Source organism: Balaenoptera musculus, chromosome 2 (genome assembly GCF_009873245.2).
Source record: "Balaenoptera musculus isolate JJ_BM4_2016_0621 chromosome 2, mBalMus1.pri.v3, whole genome shotgun sequence".
NCBI lineage: Eukaryota > Metazoa > Chordata > Mammalia > Artiodactyla > Balaenopteridae > Balaenoptera > Balaenoptera musculus.
Genome location: NC_045786.1, coordinates 167,922,967 through 167,946,951, shown reverse-complemented (window position 1 = coordinate 167,946,951; position 23,985 = coordinate 167,922,967). Strand labels below are relative to the sequence as shown.

At 36.4% G+C, this 23,985-nt stretch overlaps 1 protein-coding gene across 3 annotated transcripts in view; it reads right to left on the bottom strand.

Annotated features, from left to right (window-relative positions):
- Positions 1-23,985, bottom strand: part of VRK1 (VRK serine/threonine kinase 1) — a 78,154-nt gene that overhangs the window by 22,900 nt on the left and 31,269 nt on the right. For all 3 annotated transcript variants that reach the window (XM_036839711.1, XM_036839720.1, XM_036839702.1), the window contains 8 exons: positions 22,978-23,142; positions 18,147-18,202; positions 10,170-10,239; positions 9,134-9,221; positions 3,201-3,309; positions 2,989-3,081; positions 963-1,095; positions 51-171 (listed from right to left, as the gene is read on the bottom strand). In XM_036839711.1, the coding sequence (XP_036695606.1) occupies positions 51-171; positions 963-1,095; positions 2,989-3,081; positions 3,201-3,309; positions 9,134-9,221; positions 10,170-10,239; positions 18,147-18,202; positions 22,978-23,137 (830 nt within the window). In that variant the 5' untranslated portion in view covers positions 23,138-23,142. The remainder of the gene's footprint in view (positions 1-50; positions 172-962; positions 1,096-2,988; positions 3,082-3,200; positions 3,310-9,133; positions 9,222-10,169; positions 10,240-18,146; positions 18,203-22,977; positions 23,143-23,985) is intronic.

Here is a 23,985-nt window from a genome sequence, read left to right as displayed (position 1 = left end):
TGCCTTATCATGATTTTGCCCAAAATAATTTATTATCAGTTTTCCTTTACCTAATTTTGGAATCTCTAACATAGTTGGGATCTTTCAAATTATCCTCCCAAGGAAGATGGCCGCTAAGCCACTGGATCATGCAATAACCAAGGATTTCCAAGTCACCGCGTCTTGATGGGGCTGTGAAACAAAGAAGCAGATTCAGCACACTGAAACAATGTTTAAGGTAGAATTTCAGGTACATCTAAAGGAATAAGGTAAAAGGGTCAACTCTACAGTCTTGTTTTTCATCATCAAATCTTGACTCCATTTTGAAAAAAGCACCGAACACTGGGCAGTATAAAAGAAATAATTTACCTCCAACTAATAATTTACTTTAAAACCCAAATTGGCAAACTCTACAGTTTCACACTGAGACCATTAGCCTAGGAAATAAATTATAAAACAATGACACATTAAATAGTGCCCTTGGAAAATGTGAAGATATTAAAAATGCTATAAGCTATTAAGAAGCCCAGAGAACTGGGGATTTTAGCTCCTCCACAGTGTTGGGTACAGAAAAAAAAGAAACGACTGCTGAAGAAACAGGCCAACTTAACAGGTGACAAAATAAAAGTCTACCTGTTACAAATTTGTAGCTGCGTAAGAAACTTACAGACTTTTAGGGGGAAAAAACCCCAACATTCCAATTAAGCTAAATAAAAACAAAAGAAAGCCTTATTGCAGCTGACTGAACTACCTCCACCACTGAAACCCTGGTGATCTTTGAAGGGTGGGAGGAAGACAGGGAGGGAACACAGGTGCCCTCACATTGCACAAATGTAGGAGCCTAAGCTCTCCCTTCTTCCCCCATCCTATCCTGCCTCTTCAATTCTGATTTACTTGTCTGAGTATTTATTGCAGAAGAACCGTGTAGGAATTCAGTTGAAAGCACTGGCAATGTGTCTCTTGTTCAGGTGCCGCTGACGTACCCGCACCATTGTGCGCATCGATGCTGGTGAATTCAATCGTGCCATCGTGACATCTTTTGGGGTCTTCTTTGTATTCTTTATGAATTCCTTCTGGGCAGTACCGATAAGCAAGGCCATAATCTACCAAGTACACCTATAAACGTCCAAACACCAAGACAAATTAAAGGCAAAATGACTACACATATACTCCTTTAAAGCCCAGAAACAGAATACTGTCACCTGAGGGTAGATTCATCCACAAGGTCATACTACAGCACCCCAAACAAGTTAGATCCAACACGCAAACAACAGCAAGCACTTAATTCTGAAAGACTTACTATTTAAAGAAAAACGTTAAATGACCATGTAGCTACAGTGCAGATAATATCACCTGACTTCTTTAGACAAGTATGTGTTACACCTGTAAATAATCTTGTCTCCTCAATTTGAGCAAGGATTATAAATCTTACACTTTTTCTTACAGCATCTAAACCAAAACTGAGCACAGAGTAAACCATCAATACTTGTTGCAATACAACTGCCACACACTGTAAGACTCCTAACTTAGTTGACACATGATATGTTAGTTATTCCCCTCTGTCTTCACTTATAAAATAATCAAATATCAATTCACTTCATAAAAATATTTCACAGATTATAATAATGATCTGAAGAACTTTTAGATGAGGCTCTTAGCTACATTTAAATATTATAATATTAAGGTCAAGTCTTCATAATTAGAACTAAATTTTAGTATTATATATACACATATCTATGGGATGTATGTGTATATCTGATTAGCATACAAAGCTAATAAATTTGGCTTTCCTCTATTCCAGAGCCACATATTACATCTCTAATTCTGGGTAACTGTCTCACAGATGTATGTATCTGGTCACAGGAGGGAACTGAAGTAAAAATTTGGGGCTGGATCTAACACATACATCTAATACTAGAAAAATCACCCTATCCAAAACATATGCCCAAAGGATAACCAAGCTGCAAAAATACTTCCATCTAAACAAAAGGCAGCATGTTTTAACCTAAACGCATCTAAAACAAGTTGCCTGGAAATTTTGTGATTGCCTTTAGGATTTCTCCATTAGCCTGCCCTAGACCAGAAACTTGCTTCTGTTCTGCGTATACAGATCCCTTACAGCCACTGTAACAGAGATGGGGAAGGGGAGGCAAATATATGAGATGACAGGAAAACAAAGGGGAGCCAAAGGAAAAGGGAAAACTAAGCAAGAGGAAGTCAAAGTTAGGTCTGAGACAAAAAAGAATAAAGTATGGCATATCGACATACACAGTTAAAACGTTTAAATATTCCTTTCTTATACAAGATCAAGTAAGAAGTGAGAACACACATGAAATGGATTAAATACAGTGGCCCAACTATGAGTGTCAACGAAACCTTACTTTTACCAAAATCATGGAATCAGCTTCAAGAAAATTATGAATCCCTCTACTCTAACTAAACTGACCCAAATAAAGGTATAATAACATTAGCTTTTCTCCTTTCCTTAAAAAGTGAAAACTACAAAGTGAATGTAATAAGCTTAAAAAATGCACATTTGAATTCCAAACCCTAGAAAATTTAGACAGCTAAGATATTTCTGTAAACCAATTGATTCCAATAATCAACATGTTAAAGACCAAATTCTCCAAGTAACAGAACACTTACATTTGATGGATTTCTTGAACAAAGGAAATTTTAAAAATGACAAAGCAGAAAGGCAAACATAATTCATTGGTGCACTATATAATTTTAAGCTTCCACCCCCAAATAGCTATTTGAAATTCATTTTGTATCACAAGTACCTCTTCTGAATATTATTTAGGGCAAAATAGCCAACTTGATAAAGTGCCAACAAATCGCATCAAAAATGTAGAATGTTAACTAGATAAAAGTGTCAGGAAGAAATATTATTATTACCATATCTAGTTGAAAAAGTAAAACTTCTGCAGGGGTTCAAAAGTTCATAGCAACCATACTTGTTTTCAAACAACAGGTTTTAAACAGTAAAAATTAAAGTTACAAAACTACCTGGTCAGGATTCTTGTAGCTGAGAAGAAGATTTGAGGCCTTGATATCTCCGTGTACGTACTCATGCTCGTGAATGTATTCCAGAATATCCAGCTATAAAAGCATCATATAGAATAAGTTAATGCAGTACCTAACACCAACCAGCAGAGGACCGAGCTTCAACACAACTAGGCTTTACTGGATTAAAAACGAGAAGAATGTAGCTCACATACAATTCTTAAGCTTAGCTGCAAGACAGTTTTCCGAGAAAACCTTTTGGCATTTGCTTCATATATTTTCTGAAGGTCACTCCCAAAGCGATCCATTATCATAAACCTGTAACTAAAGACAAACAAGAAAAGTCAATGAACAAAATGTAACTCAGGAAAACCTATTTTGCAATGAGTACTCTCCTTTCAAAGTAATTTTTTTCAAGGCAATGTTTACTAAGAAAGTAGATAGACAAGGCAAGGAAAGAAAGAAGGAAGGAAAGACAAACATTTGAAACAAGTTCTTCCAACTAGAAATCTCAAGAGCTGTGAGAGCTTTCCTGTCTTGACTTTTACCTTACGGGCCTCCTAGTCTCAGCAAGTTACATGAGACAATATTCAATGTAAGAAAACACCCACAGAGAGAAGACAACAGATACTTCACAGTAAAGATAAAATAATCTGAGTAAGATTGATGTCACTAATTTTTGTCATAGTTAATGTTAATTTATGTTTCTGTATATTAGCTTCCTGCCTGTGACTGTTCTCTTTTTTTAAGGCACATTTTAGCAGTATTAACATTCTGTTAAAATCAGGACTGTCAAGAGATGCTGTAACAATAGCTAAATGCAGTAAAACTGCTTAAATGGTGTAAAAGAACTGTATACTAAGTACTCAACAAATAAGATTTGGGGAACAGTAAATGTCCTGGAAAAACATGAAGATTTTTGGTTTTGCCACAAACCAACTCTGTCACCTTGGCCAAGTCACGTTTCTTCTTTGGGCCCCAATTTCCATAGGTGTCAAATGAGAGAGTAGGGCCTCATGCTTTCTAAGGTCTTTTCCAGCACCCAAATTCTAAGATTCAATAACCATTCAATAACCAGATTCAATACACACATATTTCAGTGTGTACTGAAAAACATCACCTAGTTGCAGTAACATGGTTCACCTTTTGCTCTGTGGACCACTTTTATCTTTATAGAGTTTTCCAGATTCTGAGTTGTCTAGTTAAACCATTCAATAAAATCAATAAAAACCAAGAACACACTCAAAATGTATCAAAATATCTTCAAATGGGGATAAGATTAATAACCATCCTAACAACTACAGCTGGCATTTGTTGAAGCCTTGGTACGAGAACAGCACTATTCTAAGCACTTTAGATGTATCAGTGCATTTAAACCTCACATCACCCTTATGAGGTAGGAGGTCCCATGAGCCCCATTTTACAGCAGAAGAAAACTGATCATTAGTAACTTGTCCTCTAGGAAGTGGTGGATCCATGCTCCTGACCACCACACCAAACATATCGGTATAAATGAACATAAGTAGGACCCAAAAACCCCACTTATATATTTTAGGTTTCTAAGATAAAAATACAATATGAAAAGTTCAGTAAGGAAGGAAGAGCTAACATTTAAAAGACAACACGCGAAATAAAAAATTCAAGATTCTACCTATTTTTGAAGTGGAAGAGAATTAGAGATCTTTCGAAACATCTTTTAATAAATTAATTAATGTCTATAGCGGTAAATTGATTTGTCCAAAGTCATAGAATTAGTCAGTGGCAAAATGTCTTCATTCTTGCAAGATTTTCAGTACCCTGACCTCTAAAATATTAGAGGGAACAGTAATTTTGACTCCCTGATTTCCTCTGTACAACAGGTTTTGAGAGGTTGAGGGATGAGACCAAGGACAAATGTACACATTTGTTTTTACAAATAAGTGATGTGATTGTGTAATTATTATGAAATAATATGTAGGTAACAAGAATACAATCTCTGCTGTTACTCTGAAAGGGAGCTAAAGCACACTTGGTTAATTCAACCAGAGATCTATTAATATATCACATGAAGTAGACCTTTGTTTTTATTCACAGATCACTCCACCACTGCTCTCAACAATCCCTTAATCGCCTCACCACGTCTAAATTATACACATCAAGTGAAGCATGATTCTGAATACTGCATATAAATTTTTACCACATTCTTCTGCAAGGATATGTCTACCACTGAGTACTAAAAGGAAAAGCTACTTTAAATAACTCTTCTAAAGTAAAACCATCGATGTATACTTTCCTGGGGACTTGGATAAAACAATGCAAACAATGGGAATATATAAATCAGTATAAATGATTTAATAATGATAGCAGCTAACATTTTTATGAGCCTAACACTGTTCTAAACACTTATATTCATATCACTTCAGATGAGTTACAGGGGAAAGTAAGGATTTCTGGCAGGGGAGGAGGGCTGGAAGGACAATCTTACTTTCTATTTTTTTACTTTTGTAAGAACTTAAATGAGGGAATTCCCTGGCGGTCCAGTGGTCAGGTCTTGGCACTTTCACTCATGGGGCCCCAGGTTCAATCCCTGGTCGGGGAACTAAGATCCCGCAAGACGTGCAGCACAGCCAAAAAAAAAAAAAGAACTAAGAGAACTAAAATGATTATTTTTAAGAGCTTCAACCTAAGAATTAAATCAATATCTTATAGGTGATCAACGTTCCCGTTTAGGAAATACTTCTAGGCACTCTGTGTTACAGAAGACACAGGCCGAGTTGTAAGGTCACCACAAGTCAATGGTGAGTCAGCTGTACCTCGAGGGTGTCTGTCCCTCTGTTCAAACACGTGCAGTAGCTTCCAACTACCTACTGCACACAGGCCCCAAACAGGCCTTTCCTCCCCATCTTCATTACCTGCCTCAGCCTCTTTCTCCAAGTTATTTCCTTCTCTTTCTCATGTGTGTGCAAGTCCTCCCTTTCTTTGTTAAAGAAAGATGGCCAATTATGCATAAAATAATGTCATGTCTGGAAAAAAAATTCATTAAAAAAAAAAGAATGGAGAACAGTATGGAGGTTCCTTAAAAAACTAAAAATAGAATTACCATATGACCCAGCAATCCCACTACTGGGCATATACCCAAAGAAAACCGTAATTCAAAAAGACACATGCACCCGAATGTTCATTGCAGCACTATTTACAATAGCCAGGTCATGGAAGCAACCTAAATGCCCATCAACAGACGAATGGATAAAGAAGTTGTGGTACATATATACAATGGAATATTACTCAGCCATAAAAAGGAACGAAATTGAGTCATTTGTTGAGACATGGATGGATCTAGAGACTGTCATACAGAGTGAAGTAAGTCAGAAAGAGAAAAACAAATATCGTATATTAATGCATGTATGCGGAACCTAGAAAAATGGTACAGATGAGCCAGTTTGCAGGGCAGAAGTTGAGACACAAATGTAGAGAATGGTCATATGGACACCAAGGGGGGAAAACTGCGGTGAGGTGGGGATGGTGGTGTGCTGGATTGGGCAATTGGGATTGTCATGTATACACTGATGTGTATGAAACTGATGCCTAATAAGAACCTGCAGTATAAAAAAACAAACAAAACAACTAATACTAAACTTTCATTGGGTTATTTGTATGGAAATATGTTAATATAAATGTTTCAGACATTACATGAAATTTCTAAAAATCTTATATTTGTATTTGTATGGAAATATGTATGGAAATATGTTAATATAAATGTTTCAGACATTACATGAAATTTCTAAAAATCTTATATTTGTATTTGTATGGAAATATGTATGGAAATATGTTAATATAAATGTTTCAGACATTACATGAAATTTCTAAAAATCTTATATGTTCTGGTATAATGTTATAAGTAATAATCCTAGTTATTACTTTAAAATGTATATCTCAGAAATAACTAATTTTCTTGTCAACTGCATTATTATGAACTTTCATCAAATCTTTAACCGTGGTCATTTTTAAGTCTTTTGTCATTTACAGACAGTTCTGGGTGTACTCTGATGATTTTGCAAATATGTTCCTATAAAAGGGTTTCATCTTCTAGAAATTCATGGAAAAGACTCTGACAAGTACAGGTTTCTGGTAACTGACTGTACTGCTGAACTGAATGAATAAGCATTTTCAGAACTCTAATGAAAAACTGATGAACTCATAAAAGTGCTAACAAAAGATCAAGATGAAAAAAAAAATTAATTACATGGGACTGAGTGAACTGATGAGGATGAGTATAATTTTTGTGACTTTCTGTCTGAATTTAAAAAAAAAAAAAAAATCCCACAAGGACTCAGAGGCAAAGAATATACAAATCAATTTTCACTGCAAAGTAAAGGAGCTGTTACAGTGGAGGATTACTGGACTGAATGTCAATATTATGACATAGTATGAGTGTGTTTCATGTTTGGTAATTGCAATCATTGTTGCTTTTTTTGTGGTCATCCATGTACAATGCTTGGTGTCAGTCTATTTATGTCTTGTAAAAATAAAATACAGTGTGTGTGTGTGTGAATAAAAAAAAAAAAAAAAAAAAAATCCTTTAAGGTCGAAAAAAAAAAAAAAAAAAGAAAGATGGCCAAGAGGCCAGCCAGCAGGCCAGAAGCCTATTCTGACTCTGTGTTCATGTTACTCCCCACTTGAGATGCTATTTCTTCTCTACAGTGATTTTTTAAACCAGCAGTTCTTAATATTTAAGGGATTAAAGACCCCTTTGAGAGTAAAAGCTAACACACATATTCTAAGAGCTTTACATTTAATACCCCTTATTATGTGGATAGGTGTTACTCTATTTCACAGATGAGGAAATTGAGGCAAAAAGAAGTAACTTACCCAGTCACACACATTTTAAGGGGCAAAACACAGATTTGAAACCAAGTGTCTGCCTCTAGAATCCTTAACTCTTAACTTAATCCTTGCTCTATACTATTTCTCCAGAAAATTTCTGAAAAATAAAGAAACTTGTCCCAGCAAAACCACATATAACGAAATGTTCTCTCGTCATTCCAGGGAGTTCCCACGCTCCCTCAGGTGCCTGGGTTCCAGGATAAGAACTTCCTGGTGAACAACGCTGGCGGCCCCCCCAGCAGCTCCTCTGCTCTCCCTCTTCTCCGACAGCGCACCACTCTGGTTCAGGCTTCCCCCCACCTCATCACTGTGATCACTCTGCCCTTGCCAGTGGCTGGTTTAAGAATGAGCAGCGATAAAACTCTGACCAAGAAAACATGGGGGGAAGTCTGCCACGAGACCCCTGGGAAAGGTTTCCCTGCCAGGAAAGTGAAACTCGCAAGAAGCAATCCCATTTTCTGCTGCTGGGCACTGTGTCTGCAGGCGAGGCCTAGAAATGGGCAGCCACCTGGAGACCATACAATGGGGAATTAATAGAGAACAAAGCCAATAGGGCAAAAGGGCATGACAAAGGAAGCTGGGCACTTGACAATTACTTAAGAGAGCTGAGTCAGTTTTATCTTTACCTGCAGCTGAAAGCATCCTAACCAATATACCCCAGTTCCAACTAAATCTACTCTTCAAATCTCAGCTACCAGCATTGCTGAATGATGCTCCATTCATTCATTTAAATATTTTTAAAGTGTCAATTATGCATCAAAAGCATTGGAGGTTTTCTCCAACTCCACTCTGCCAGCAATATTCTCTCCGTTCTGAACTCGTAAGACATATAAGAGTCAGCACCACACAATTTGGCACTTAACTGGCGTCTGGTTGTTTCATACAGCCTTGTTTTTTCTCTTCAGCTAGACTGAAACCTCACAAAGGTGGGCAGATTATGTATCTAACAGGAAATGCCAAATTGAAGCCTGTGGGCTCCCTTTTACATAAATAACATGGAATTTTCTGTGTGTTTGCTTATTCATTTTTAAGGGAAAAAAATAATGCAGGCAAGTTGGCTTTGTTCCTACTTGTCAGCTGGGTTCCAGGCAGCTGCTTCCACTCGGTACAAGTCCCCCAGACGAGACAGAACACCTTGTTCATCTCTGTTGAATACATTCCACACAGCCCAGGTGAAGGCCAAGCAGTACTGTAGGTAGGTGCTCAGTACATAATTGTTGACTAAACAAACTGAACTGCGAATGCTCAAAAAGGGAGGAGAAAAACAAAACATGCATATTTTTACCTTTTTCCATTTTTGTCATGTAGACCAGACCCCCAATACTTAGGGACACCCAGGTACTTCAGTTGATGGGTACGAATCCATTTCTGAACTACAAATTAAAACACATGCTGGTGATTTCAATTTTTTTATCAGCAATTTTTCTCAGAAAAATCAATAACAGAATGCCTAACATATACATGCAATAAGATTTCACCTTTATTCATAAAAAAAGAAAGTGAACAATACATTGTACCCAACAAATGAACAGTATTTTACAATCAAATCATTTTTATTAACCCACAAAATTGTGTTATCCTGTCCTAAACATTGTCTTTAAAATGAAAAATCTGCAAAAAACATTTTTTAAAAAGTCAAACCACATGCAATTACAATTAATATCTCCAATTATGTAAATGTTTACTTGTTTCCACAGAAAGACTTACTTTTTACACCTATCTAAAAGTTTTTTTACCTCATTCTAAAAGTTCTCAACCAGGAAATCAAGCTCCAGGAGAGACAGAAGCCCCTCAAGAGATTCCCAAGCCTGATACCATCCTACAAGGAGATTCCGCGGATTTTTAGAGGGGACGAAAGGTGAGAAGGGGATTGGAGGACAGGAGGACAAGGGTAGCTAGAAGAGGTCCTGCTCTCTCCCTTGATAGTCTTCTAGTTCATATGTGATGGAATCTCTGCCAGTTATGGTCTCCAGAATTTAGAAAAACACTCAAAAAAAGACTTGGAGATCCTTGAGCCATACTCACGGATTAGGGTTAATTCTCAACTTTTAACAATATTTCCTAAATCATATATTATTTATTAACTCTATATTATCAATATAAGTGAAATCTTATCATAACAAACCTGTTAAGGGATCAAATTAAGGGATCAAAATTCTTTCATACAAATCTCATTTAAATAGAATTTATCTATGAAGTAAAAAATAACAAAACATCATAATATAAGATCCAATGTTCTAGTCTTGGCTTAAACAAAACAAAACAAAACAAAACCAGTGGTCATTTTAAAAGCGCAAACATATGTGTACTGTATTTCTTACTTTGCTCTGGTTTGGCAGCTCGCTGGTAGAACTTTAATTCAGTAAAAAGAGGTCCATTGTCACTGGGTTCCTTAAAACAGAAGAGTTCATTAGCACAAGCACAGTAGTTAAAATTACTGAGTAATTTTCAATGAACCTTCAAAACAGATTAATAAATCAATTTTCTTTCCAAACAATACGATTTTGATACTTCAGTTTATAAGATATGTTTAAGATTAAGTAAAACTCTTCAAAAATGTTTCAGATAGTCTCAGAAGAGTCCGTAAGTCTTGTATTTCTCTCAAGTTCCATTTCTACATGTGATAAACTATACAAAATCAGATATACAGCTCAGTCTTTGCAGAAGTTTAAGAAAAATTGTTAACCTTATCTTCATCATTATTAAGCTTTCTCTTAAGTAAAGATCAGCAACCATGTTAACTGTTTCACCAAAGGGCTACAAGATATTTCTGAGATTTAATGAATAATAAAATTTCAATACCTGATTTATTCAATTAGTGGCAAAATACCATTCCTTTCCTGTTTCTCGTTACAATTTTATCTATTATCAAAACTGGCAGAAAACCAACCTTATCACAAAGAAGAGTGTTCTGGAACTCCCAGAGCAAACAAGCACTGTCCATGTAACTGTATCCTTTCCTGACACTGATTCTCATGATTTTCAAACTAAGGAGCCCTACCATTTACTTCCCACATGATAATTTAAAGTCAAGAGGAAAATAAGGCTCGATAAGAACTGTTTTCCATCAACTTTACTAAACTACACTTGTTTCATATCCTTAAAGGATATTAACAGTTAAAATTATTTGCAAAGAGTCTTATATTCACAAAAAGCTATGTGACAAATGAGAAACATCAGCCTGCTGGGAGTTCCGCCTTGTGAAATAAATCTGGAGTGGCGAGAAAGATCTTCTAATTTTGTGGACTTTTTATACAGTAAACTTTGTCTAAAATTGATTAATATTTGTTTGATATTTTATGTTGATATTATCTTGTTTATTGAGGATCTGAGAAAAATTTTGAAAAGTAGCAAAAACTTCAAGTAAGGAAGCTAACATTTCTAAACTAATTTTGGGGCTGCTTTCCTTTTAGGAAGTACGGGAAGAAAGTTATTTTGGACAGAATATCTGTGTAACTGGAGTTCCAGGGTCAGTGGAGCATTAGAAGTGATAAAAGAGGTCTACTACCTTAACTGAGAGACAATTTGTGAAAATATGTAGGTTTCTGCTACTGGAGATGCCTTTTGCAAATACATAAAATATGTTCACCTTTTTTTATTAAAGATACTCTCACTCTCATAGAAGTTAATTTTGCTCCTTAAGGTTTAAACAGAACTACTCTAAACGCACAGTTCCAATATCTCAGATTTCTTATAGTTCAGAAAAATAGGAATCCCTAGTTAAAGTACTTATAGGAAGATTGATTAGGCGATATGCAAAGAGTCAGGCCGCAGCCAGTTAAGAATATTGGACAGCAAGAGAGCAACATATGTAACACTGCGATCAGAACCTGAAAATAAGTCAGCCTTGATTGTTACAAGTAAGTATACTTTATAGCCCAGCCTTGGAAGAGAATGGTATACAAGGATTTGGCATGTCATTACCCCTTAAGAAGTAAAAAACTAACCAATGTACTAAGGTATGCCAAATCTCTAATTTGTGGACTCATTACCTTGAGTTTCACCATAACCTGTGGTTCCTTTCCTTGCAGCAGTGGGAGCTAGACAGACACTTGTGAATGTTTAGAGCCCATGGCTGAGAACAGGCCTTCAGCAGGAGTAACAAACTCAGTGTAAGAATGAAAAAAGAAACGGAAATTCAGGAAAGGAATTTTGGTAAAGTTACTCTCCAAAGGCTAACTTTTAGAGTAGCTCATTAACACAATTCAGGTTTGAAAGGGGTTTTCCTAAGACTAATCCTGGCTTATTACCATCAGTATAAAAGTCTGATTTATTCAGTTTCAATCTATGTCATATCAACTTTAATTCTCAAGCTTTCCTTCTGGCAATAATTTATTAAACGTATAGTAATGAGAATCAACCTATATAAATCAGGCTATTATATTGAAAGCCCCATTACAATGAAGGCTCTTTGAGCTCATTTCATACTTTCTCTAATCCAATAAGATTCCATTATAACAAAATAAAGGAGCTACTTCCTTGGCATTGCACTCGAGCCAAAGCTAGTTATTTCTGTTAAAGAAAATACCTTAACTCATAACTAAAATTTTATTAACATATTTCAAATCTAAAATACTTTGCCAACTCTGTAATAGCCAAGATTTAGAAAAGAAATTGGGACTGACATTTTAACTAGAATATCACTAAACGTTTCTTTAAGACTTCTAAGTGTCAAAATGAAGATGACAACAGAAAAAAGATTAAAATGTGATATATTTCAATGGCACCATCTAAAAGCAACTGGCTGCCATTTAAAAATGAAGCTGTATAAAGTTTCTCCTTCCTACCAAAGAATTATGAGATATGAATTGAAAATTCAGGTCACTTCTCATAACATCAACAAGGGAAATTAAACATCAGTCTGCAAACTTTTTTCCAGAGAACTTCGGAACGCTGATTTCTATCAGTACATGCTGGGAAAGGACTATGATATACAGAACTGTCAGAACATAAGATCCAGAAGCCTGGCCTCCACCTCCAGTTCTGCTACTAGCTCACTGGCGTGACCGCAGAGGGGGACTGAGAGAACTAATTCATTATACAATCCATTAACCAGAAATCACAAAAGGAAATTTTTCTCCTTGCATTATCCAGTATTTTAATGATCAATTTACCATTTCTCTCTGCACATTTACTTTCCTGAACTAAAATACAGATAGTGTCTCCCAGTTATCCAGAGGCAGAGAATACAAGTTTGCCATCTCTTGTGACCCAGCACCACGACTCCAAGGCTGCTCCCATAAATCAGTAAGGATTAAGGCCCTAAACAAAACCAGACACAGTCATTCGGGAGGAGAGAAAATGTACTTAGTATGTACCGAAACACCTATCTTAAATATGTTAGTCTTAACTTCATTTCAAGACCAAATGTAAGAAATGTGTGGGTTAATATTTGCAGCTCTTTCACAGAGCAGATATCCGTATTAGAAGCAACCAAATGTTCTAACAAGTCTTCCACATTAACATGGAAGCCCTACCAGAAGCACAGGGTACCTGGTGCCACTACTGAGTAAAAGGATCCCCACACAAAGGTAAACAGGAGCGTGCGCACAGGAGTCCACTGGAAATAATTAAGGTGCTCTGTGCGACAGACTCTACCAGTGGGTCTCAACCTTGATGCTCAAAAGAATCCCTTGAGGAGACTTTACTAAAAATACCAATAACCAGGCCCTGTACCCAGAGATTCTAATTATCCTGTAGAACCAGAGCTGAGAACCACTGTTTGATTTGATGTGCTATTACACTATTAAGTCTAATTTCACATTAAAAATCAATTTGCCTTTGATTATTTCTTAAATAACATTTGCTGAGTTTTTTTCTTTCTCTAAAGATAAAATATGTGCTCACTTTAGAAAATCTGAAAATATTTTGATATATTTTCTCCATATATAGCTATTTTATAAAATTACCTCTATACCATAAATAATTTTGTATCTTGCTTTTTTTGGTAATTAATTATGAAATTTCCCCAAAGAGTAGTACATGTTCTTTGAAAACATGATATTTAATAGCTTCTGAGGTTAAAATGGCAAGTGTTTGTAAATAGTTCTGATTTTAATACTGGAAAGAAGTGATAATCACTTTATATATTTGGTGAACCATTTTGACTTTTAATACTACAAAGCTCTGAGAATATAAGAACTGCAGAATAGTAATGGACAGAGCTATGGCAACACCTATCAGAAGTGAAGGTAAATCATGCATACAGGCCTGCACTAAAAGGCATAGACAAGAGGCAGAAGCAGGTGGCATCAGTAAGTTTCAAGGCGGTAAGCAATTATGCCTAAAAAGTTTTCAAGGCATTTAAGGGTGGCATAAAGAAAACAAAATTTAAAACAAGGTCCTTATCATCAAAAACTTAAAATCCAGTTAGGGAGATAAAATAAACACATAAACTAAAACAAGTAGTGGCCTGAAAGGATATTAGCAAGTGAAATTGTAAAATAAATGGAAATAGAATGAGTGCTACAGAGGTTTAAAGGAGTTCAGAAAAGACAGGTATTAGGGAAGAAACAAGCAAACAGCAGTCACTAAACGGTCCCTTAGAGAGGAAAGAAAAAGTCAACATTGTTTTGTTTATGGCATTCTTCCAGGATCACAGAGAAACCACAACTTTGAAAATGTTACTGAAATATTAAATGCAAAAGAGAAATCAACTGAATATTTATCATTGTCCTAATTACAAAGAGAAGGAGTAATATAGGCTAATGGAAACAGAACTAAATTAGGAGACGGGAGACACAGAGTACTGAACTAGGGTTGGTAACAAATGGCTTTAAACTTAGAAATGTAAAGTAATTTGCTACCTTAAGCAGTTAGGAAATACTTGTTTCTACCCATTCTCTTTCATAACTCTGTAAGTGAAAAAGATTGTAGAAGTAAAGCTACATACATTGAATAACAAATAAAACACTTAGGATTACTCATAATGAAGAAGAATATTGTCATTCTAAAATAGAACACAATTTAGGGACTTCCCTGGTGGTGCAGTGGTTAAGAATCCGCCTGCCAATGCAGGGGACACGGGTTCGAGCCCTGGGCCGGGACGATCCCACATGCCACAGAGCAACTAAGCCCATGCGCCACAACTACTGAGCCTGCGCTCTGGAGCCCACGAGCCACAACTACTGAGCCCATGTGCCACAACTACTGAAGCCCGTGCGCCTAGAGCCCACGCTCTGCAACAAGAGAAGCCACTGCAATGAGAAGCCCCGTGCACCGCAATGAAGAGTAGCCCCTGCTCGCCGCAATTAGAGAAAGCCCACGCGCAGCAACGAAGACCCAACGCAGCCAAAAATAAAAAATAAATAAAATAAAAATAAATTTATAAAAAAAAAAATAAATAAATAAATAAATAAATAAAAATAAAATAGAACACAATTTAAAGAAGCTCAGGTTATACAGAAGAAAAAAGACATGGTGACACAGCAGCCCCACCTATGAGACACGGCTTGGGCACACTTTCCTTCCGCGACACAGAAACGACTGTGCAGGGGAAGCAGCTGCCACGTGGTCAGAGGGAACTGCGTTTTCTGAACCTCATGAGGGTGAGAAGTCATAAGGGGACTAGCTTTCTCCTCACAATGGACACTATTTAAAGATCCTAAAAAAGAAACTAATCTTACCCATAGATTTTAATATTTTAATCTGTCATATCAAAGACAAATGCAGATAATATTCCATGCAAATGACCCAATTTAATAGTAAGAATTTTTGTTCCTCTGATATAGCAGCAAACTAAGTATTTCAAAAGGAATGTTAGTCACTACTTCATGAAAAGGCATGAAGAAAAGTGAAATAGCAGGGGAAAAAAACCAATAAACCCCCCTACTAAAGTTACCAGCATTACTTCTACCTACAGGCATGTGGAATAGCCGGCATCCAATTAGCCCTCCTACTGTAAACAAATACAAAAATTGGACAAAATATAGGAAATTACTATTCTCATACATTAGACAAAATAGGCAGTATAGGACTGTGACTTCTAAAGACAGGAAACAAGCAAAGTGAGCCCCATGACAGGACACTTAGGATGCTGTGTGGCCAGAAGGGGAGACCAAACCCAGTGCACCAACAACCCTGACACCAACACCAAACAATGAGATAAGAAATGTTTTAATCTTCAGAATATTAGAAAAAAACTAAAGACAAATATCCCTCGTGAACAAAAAATAAAAATCCTTAACAAAATATTAGCAAATCAATTCCAGCATTATGTAAAAAGCATAATACATCATAACTAAGTGGAGTGTATGTTAAGAATACAAAGTTAGTTCACCGCTCAGATATCAATCAGTATAACTGCCACATTAACAGAATAAAGGAAGGACATCCTATGATCCACCTCAGTAGATGCAGAAAAAGTATTCAGAAAGTAAACAGGCAAACTACAAACTGGGAGAAAAGATGTACAACACATATATCTAAGAAAGAACTTGTATCCAGAACAACTCTCTTACTACCAAATTATAAAAAGCAAAGCAAAACAACCTAGTTATTAAAAAAAAAAATGGGGGGGGGGGGGTTGACCACAAAAGACTGAAGAGGCACTCCACAAAGGAAAATATACGAATGGCCAATAAGCACGATGAAAAAGTGCTCAAAATCAGTCATTAAGTAAATATACACTAAAACTATGAGACACTACTGTACTCCTGATATCACGGCTAAAACAAACACACCCGACAGCTCCAAGTGCTGAAGGGGGACACGGAGTGGCCAGAACTCTCGTACGTTACTGGTGGCTACGTAAAATGGTAAAAACCACTTTGGAAATCTGTCTGGTACTTCTTATAAATTTATAAGGTATTGATCCAAGAAAAACAAAAATACTTGTACAAGAATGTTTATAGAAGCTCTATTCATAACAGCCAAAAACTGGAAACAATCCACATGTCTATCAACAGGAGACGGAAAACAAACCCTAGTATGGATATGATATAGTATTCCTGAGCAGTAGGACAGACCAAGCAACTGAAGCGCCAACAATATAAATGAGCCTTCAAAACACTATGTTGCATGTAGTAATCAGAGACAAAACAGTAATGTACTGTATAAATACCATTTATATGACATTCTAGAACAGGAGTAACTAATCCACAGCAAAAAAAAAACAAAAATAAAAACAAAAAAACCATAAAAAAACCTCAGACAAACGGTTTCCTCCAAGGGTGTGGGAAATTAGGGGTTTGACCAGAAAAAGACAAAAGTAATATTTTGGGGATGATGGAAATGCTCTATATTTTAATAGGGGTTGGGGTACATAGGTATATGCATTTGTCAAAAGTATTCAAATTGTGTTTATTTATTTCCTTGTAAAAACTATGCCTGAATAAAAAGTTGGTGAAAACAATCACTAAAACAATTCAGGCCCAAAAGAGTTATTAACTCATAAGAGATCAAATATATTCTTTTTTAAAAAGAGAGTAAAATGAAACAAATCAAACCAAAAGACCTTGGGGTGATTCTAATTCGAAAATCTGTAGCCTTTAGGAAAATAAAGCAGGGTGAGGGGACTTACATGGTAATTTGCCCAAATAACAGACCCTGTTACCTCTTCTATTTAACAAAAACATGTTCGTCACATGTATTAAAGAACTTTGAAAGAGGGGACTTACAAATGTTGGCAAGCAAAAAGATGCATACTACCTTGCATACTAACAAAAAAATAGTAGTTAAAATGCTGTTTAGTGCACCAATATATAAATTGACCTGGCTATTCAGAGTATGGCTACGTTAGACAGGATACTGTCTACCTTCACTCGTTACAAACGAATTTCAACGTCAGTATAGCAAAAAGAAGTTTCAAAGTGACCACAAATAAATAATTTCATTTACTAAAATGAAAGGGGAGGAAAGATAATTGGAAATAAAAAGAAAAAACTGACCAAAGGTAAGTTCAGAAGCAAATGCAAGATGAAATACAATAAAATTTCATTAAAGTAGTACAGTCTTGCAAGATATAAATATAAAAAGCATCTCATCTGTTGTAAATATAGCTGAAATAAAAAGAATGAGCTGAATATTTTTATTCCACATCTGCAAACCTCCAGGCTTTCATTCATTTTTTCCACAGATACTAGTGCCACTCTAACTCGAGAGGGGAGAGAATTTTTGAACTCAAATTATTTAAAACTATAAAGCTACTTTTGTGTCTCATTTAATATTTATGAAACATTACTAAAAATGTAGCACCTTATGGTTTAATTAATTCTAGTTATCAAAAAGAATGTTTTACAAAATAAATACTACAACGAAATCAACAGAAAAGAAAACAATCAGCTGAAATATTTCCTTACCACTTTTACAACACAGGGTGCATCGCTGCCCACCGATTTTGAAGACTTCGTATCAGCTGTTTGAAAAAGTGACATATGTAATATCAGAACACGAAGTAGCATTATTATAAATAGCCTGTTACTAACCCTTTATTCATATTTAGATCTGTGTATCTGTAACCTCTTAATAGAATAAATTTCAGTTCCCAAATATGTGTCTCAGGATATCATTACTGTATATTTCATCAATTTTAAAACTTTTTTTCACGATTTAACATGTCTGAAATTGGACGGCATCTTACAATTGCTATCTTCAACATGATCATCAATTAAGTATGAAAAACTGAGTTAAAGATTTATTTAATTCAAAAGTACTCATGGCCTTTGATATGCTAATGTATGCTGTGAATTCCCAAAAGGATGATAACTGATACAATTTCTTAAATTTAACAAACTAGGGAATCCTTTTAAGAAGGAGCATTAGGAAGGTAAGAAAAGAGGGAGCTAAAGCTCTAAAAAACATTCGTTTGGGAGAAAAGAATTCATCAAGATCAACAGTTCAGGATACTGGCACGAGAACTTTGAACTGCCATCCAGAATAATTTTAATGTGGTATCATTTTACTTCATGCAAATAAAGATGCACAGTTGCCCTGAAATGCTGAGTTAGGAATATAAGGTTCCCATATTCATTAAACACATATTTTTTACCAGATACCTACTACATGCCAGTTTCTAGGGAATGGATTTAGCAGTGAACAGGAAAAAACAATCTCTACTCTTATGAAACTAACATTTCAGTGGTAGGACACAGACAACAATTAAAATATAAAGTATGTTTGATGCGAGTAAGTGCTAGAGAGGAAAAATTAAGCAGGAAAGGAAGGTAGAGAGTGTTGCAAGTTAGTAAGAGAAACCTCACTGACAGTGTCATTGAAGCAGTGGTCTGAAGACTGTGAGGGAATAAGCCACGTAAATACCTGGGAGAACACCCCAGGCAGACCAGCACAAAGGCCCTGATGTAGCTGGAGAAGAGTCAGTGAGGTGGAAAGTAACAGGGGTCAGATCAGAAAAGCAGCAGAGAACAAATACAATGAACTTGATAGGTGACCTAAAGCTGTTGCTATGCATGAGATGGCGAGCCACTGGAAGGTTTTGAGAGAGGAATGGTAAGCTCAGACTTTGATTTTCTAAAGAATTCTCCGGGTGGCTTTGTGGAGAATGGAGGGTGGAGGGCAAGGGCAGAAGCTGGGAGATCAGTTAGGCTACTACAATACTCCGGGTGAGAAATGGTGGTGGCTTGAACCAGAGTGGTAGCAGACAAGGCAGTGATAAGTGGTCAGATTGTGGATGTATTTTTAAAGAAGAGCCGACAAGATTTGCTCATGAATTAGTTATAGAGGATAAGAGGGGAAAAAAGAAATAAGTAAGACTCCAAGTTTTTGGCCTGAGCAACTGGAAAGAAAAAGTTGCTACTCACTAAGACAGAGAAAATTGCAGGAGGAGCTGGTGCTTTGGGGTGTCTTAAGTTTGAGATGCTTATTAAACATCCAAGTTCAGGTGTTAAATAGGCAGCTGACATACAAGTCTTGAGTTCAGAAAAGTGGTCCAAGTTGGAGAAAGAAATTTGAGAGTCATCAAGATAGAAATGCTATTCATTTAAAGCCATGAAAATGGAAGAGCCCCTAGGGAATGAGTGCAGACAGAGAAAAGAAGAAATCCTAGGACTGAGCCCTAAGGCATTCTCACATTAGAAGCTGAAGAGATGAAGAGGGACAGGCAAAGGAAACCAAGAAACCACCAATCAGCTGGGAAGCAGCAGTACTGTGAAAAGGCTGAAGCTAAAATACTTTAGACTACAGAAGGAACACCGAGTCATAAAAATGGCTAAATGGGCAAATGAGTAAGTCTGAGCTCCTTAAGAAACAGCCCCAAGGAACACATCACTTAGATACTGAATTAATAATAAAGTAAGGTTAAATTTTTTAAAATCAGCATTTAGTGCACAAAATATTAAAATAAGGATAGCATCCCAATAATACTGCAAAATTCGAATGAGGAAAGGGGGAAAAGGGAAGTTCAATAATTCATTCAAACAACACATACTGCAAAATACGCCAGGCACTAGGAAAACAATAAGAAGAACTGTCTCACTGCCAAGGAGGACATGTTTATTCTGGAAGAAAGAAAAGTAATTTCAGGGCAGCATGGAAAGTACTATGAAAGGGTTAACAGAGGGGCATTATACACAGATAGCACCTGCCCTAAGCTCAGCTTTGGAAAAATGAAGCAAAAGAAGAATCACACACAAAGATCAAGAGGCAAAGGGCAGCATGATAGTCAAAGAACAGATTTTGAGGAAATAAAAGGGATGAAGAGAAAAGTTACATAGGGACCAAACTACGTGAAGGGTCTGGTATGCCATTCTCAAAGTTTGATACTTTATCCTAAGGGCACTGGGGAGCCATTAAAGAAGTTTAAATAGACTAGATCACTCAAGCCACAGCGTGAATAATAGGATGCAAGGGGGCAAAGCTGAGCAGAGAAAATTCACAGCCATAGTGAGATTCCAGACAAGACATGAAAATGACCTGCACTAAGGCAGTATCAGCAAAGAGAGAGAGAAATCAATGGATCTGAGAAGTCAGACAGGTAAAGCAACAGGACCAGATGAAGTACTGGGAACATGAGTGAAGCAACACTTGAGAATGCCTTCCCAGTCTGGCTTGAGGGGTGTCATTCATTCAGATACTCCTCTCCTGATCATAAGAGGATCACGAGATGAAAGAGGATGATATAAATTTTAGACATGCCTGTGGGTCATCCAAATAGAGATTCCTTATAGGCCACTCACTGGCTATGGGCTTGGACTCAGGGGATCACGTCCTTGGCTACAGATAAAAGATCTGGAAATCAGCAGTAAAGAGACAGTAACAGAAGCCAAGAGACTCCATGAGATCACTCAGAGAGACTAAACAGAAGGAAAAGTGAGCGAAGGAAGGAAAGCTGGAGAACACAGAAGTACTTACAAAGATGACTTAGCATATCCAGAGAGGTAGGAGAAAAACAGAGGTGAAGGTATGTTATCATGAAAGACAATGGAAGCAATTTTTATGTGAAAGAAAGATAAACAGTATCAAATGCTGCAGAAAATATCTAAACAAAATTCAGAAGCAACCTTTTAGCAGAAAATTATCATTAGAAATTGCTGATGATCTTGAATATGGCTGTTTTGGTGTCAGTGGGCACAGAGAGATAAAGTGGAGGCAGCAGTATTAAAGCAAATCCCTTCTCCAGGTTGATCGATCCAGTTTTTAAAAAGCAAAGTTTTGTCACAGAAATTTGTCAAACCATTAGATTTAAAAAATATTATTAGGTGGCACTTTCTGATGATAAATACAAACACAAATAAAACAGCTAGCACACATGCAAAGCAAGCTGCAAATTTGCCAAAGGTTACAAAAGCAAACTAACTAATACAAAATGAAGAATTTACTTGCTTTAAGACAAGTTCCCATCCCTAATATAGGATGTCCTAAGTCCACACATTCTGTGGTAGGGAGAGCTTATATAATCTGCCATCTCTAAATCACAAGGTCAAAAATATATACCTGGCTAATATAGCCCTAACCTTTCATGATTTATGAGGGCTTTCAGCTTAAGTCAGATAGCCTAGTTCACTGGAACGGGTTTGGTTCCAAACAAAACTAAAGAATCAACAACTATTTCCCCAAAGACAGGTGCCACTAACCTAGAGAGATTATAAAATACAGTAAAGCGCTGGTTTTTAAACTATGTTTCATGAACATACCTCTAGAGACTGCGGCTAGCCAACTATAGCCCATCAGTCCCAGTTGAGTCAGACCCCTCTTGAGTAAGAGCTGCTGCTCTTTCATCTATGTCAGCGGTTCTCAAACTTTCCCAGGCATTTGAATCCCCTGGAGGGCTTGTTCAATCACATTTCCTACAGGTGGGGATTTGTAGGTCTGGGGTGGGACCCGAAAATGTACAGTTCTAATAAGTTTTCACATGACGCTAATCTAGTATTAATATTAGTATTCTGAGTTAAGATGTTGCTTGAAAATAAAAAAGCGTTCACTGCTAAAAATAAAATTTTATAAACCGCATGGCAGAAATCAAATAATTAAATCAAGATTAGAGGTGGAGTAAGAATATATAATGGAAAAGTTAGAAAGAAATATCAAAAGCAATCATGAAATGCACTGTATCACTACTAATATTCCTGGTGAAGCAGACAGCTTTAGAAGTAATCACGTAAAGTATTTTTTAAATCAACCAATTAGTTAACTTACAGAATCCCAGGGTTCCACGATGGGTCCCCTCAGATTTCAGGGTAAGTATGCTAATTAAATAGCACATTTCAGGCCTAATATGCAACTTCTAGGTCATTCTCCTAAATTCCACTATGATGACTATTAGGGTTGTATAAAAAGAAAAGGTAAATCCATACCTATTAAAGATCTGAAAATCTCCGAATTAAACCAAAACAAAGGGAATACATCCTAATTGGGTGGAGGTGGGGAAAGAAAGGTATGGCTTTCTTTGGGTCTCAAAGGAGATTAATATTATATAGAATATCTTAAAAATCTAAAGTCATATGCTCACTAATGACAATATTACAGATATTTTATCCTCTGTTTCTACTGTGATTAAATCAACTGTCTTATCCACTCCCAGGTCACAGATGCATTTTTGCCTAATTATACAATATTATGTTGACTGTAGATTATGAGAAGCATTCTGTAAAAGTATGCAATTAAGAAACTATCAATATTTTGATAACAAAGCATATACATCTTCAGACTGACAATTAGAAGTAGTCATACACTTACCAAGATATATACAACCAAAGCCACCTTGGCCAATGGGTGATCCTAGTTTCCATTCCTTTTTGTTCATGTCAGTGATTATCTCCCCGGCTGCAAAATGTTCTGCAAGATGTCTCTTTGCAGGGCCCTGTCTTCCAGCTTGAGCTGCTTTTACACGAGGCATTTTCACTATAATACAAAACAAAGCAACATTCAAGATTATAATCCTAGAAGTGCTGAAAACCTTTTCACTAAGGAAAGCTTCTGTGCAACAAAGATGCTATTCAAATTCCTACTTACTCCAAAACTTAAATAAAGGACATCTGTTAATTCTAATTTATAAGTGCTCAATCCTTTTGATTATCTCTTAACTTAGGAGAGGAAGCAATAAATAAAATGATCCATGCAATTACTTTCAAGAAAATATTTAAAGTTCCAGTGGTCTAATATCATCTATGACTAAAAACGCTATTTAGCAACAACAACAAAAGAATTGCTCTATGAAGCTGAGGGGGAAAGGTACATCCAATTAGAATGCACACTCTATACAAATGCAATGAAGAGTTTACGAAGGTCAATGTTGATGGGATAAGAACACAGTAGATACTGAAAACACAAGACAGTTAACATGAGAGGAAAGGGAAAGAGTATTTATGGCAAGATAGTAGATGCTTTACACATAGGCTTCCATCCATCCTCACAACTCCATGAAGATTACATTATCATCCCCATTTTACAGATGACGAAATTAAGGCTCAGCAAAGTTAAGAAACCTGTCCAAGGTCATATACCTACTAAGTGGCCGAACAATAGAAATCTGCACTGAGGATTCCCTGGCTCCAAAGCCTCACCAACATGACCCACAATTACAAAAGTCACCATAATGAAGGAGTGACCAGGAGAAATTACGGCTGTTTATAGTCATTTGGGTTCACAGAAAAGGCAAAGCTGGTGATATCCAGCATTTGTATGTTTCCCTTCTCACCAACTATCCTTTTGGAGATGAATTCCTATTTACTTTACTTACTAACA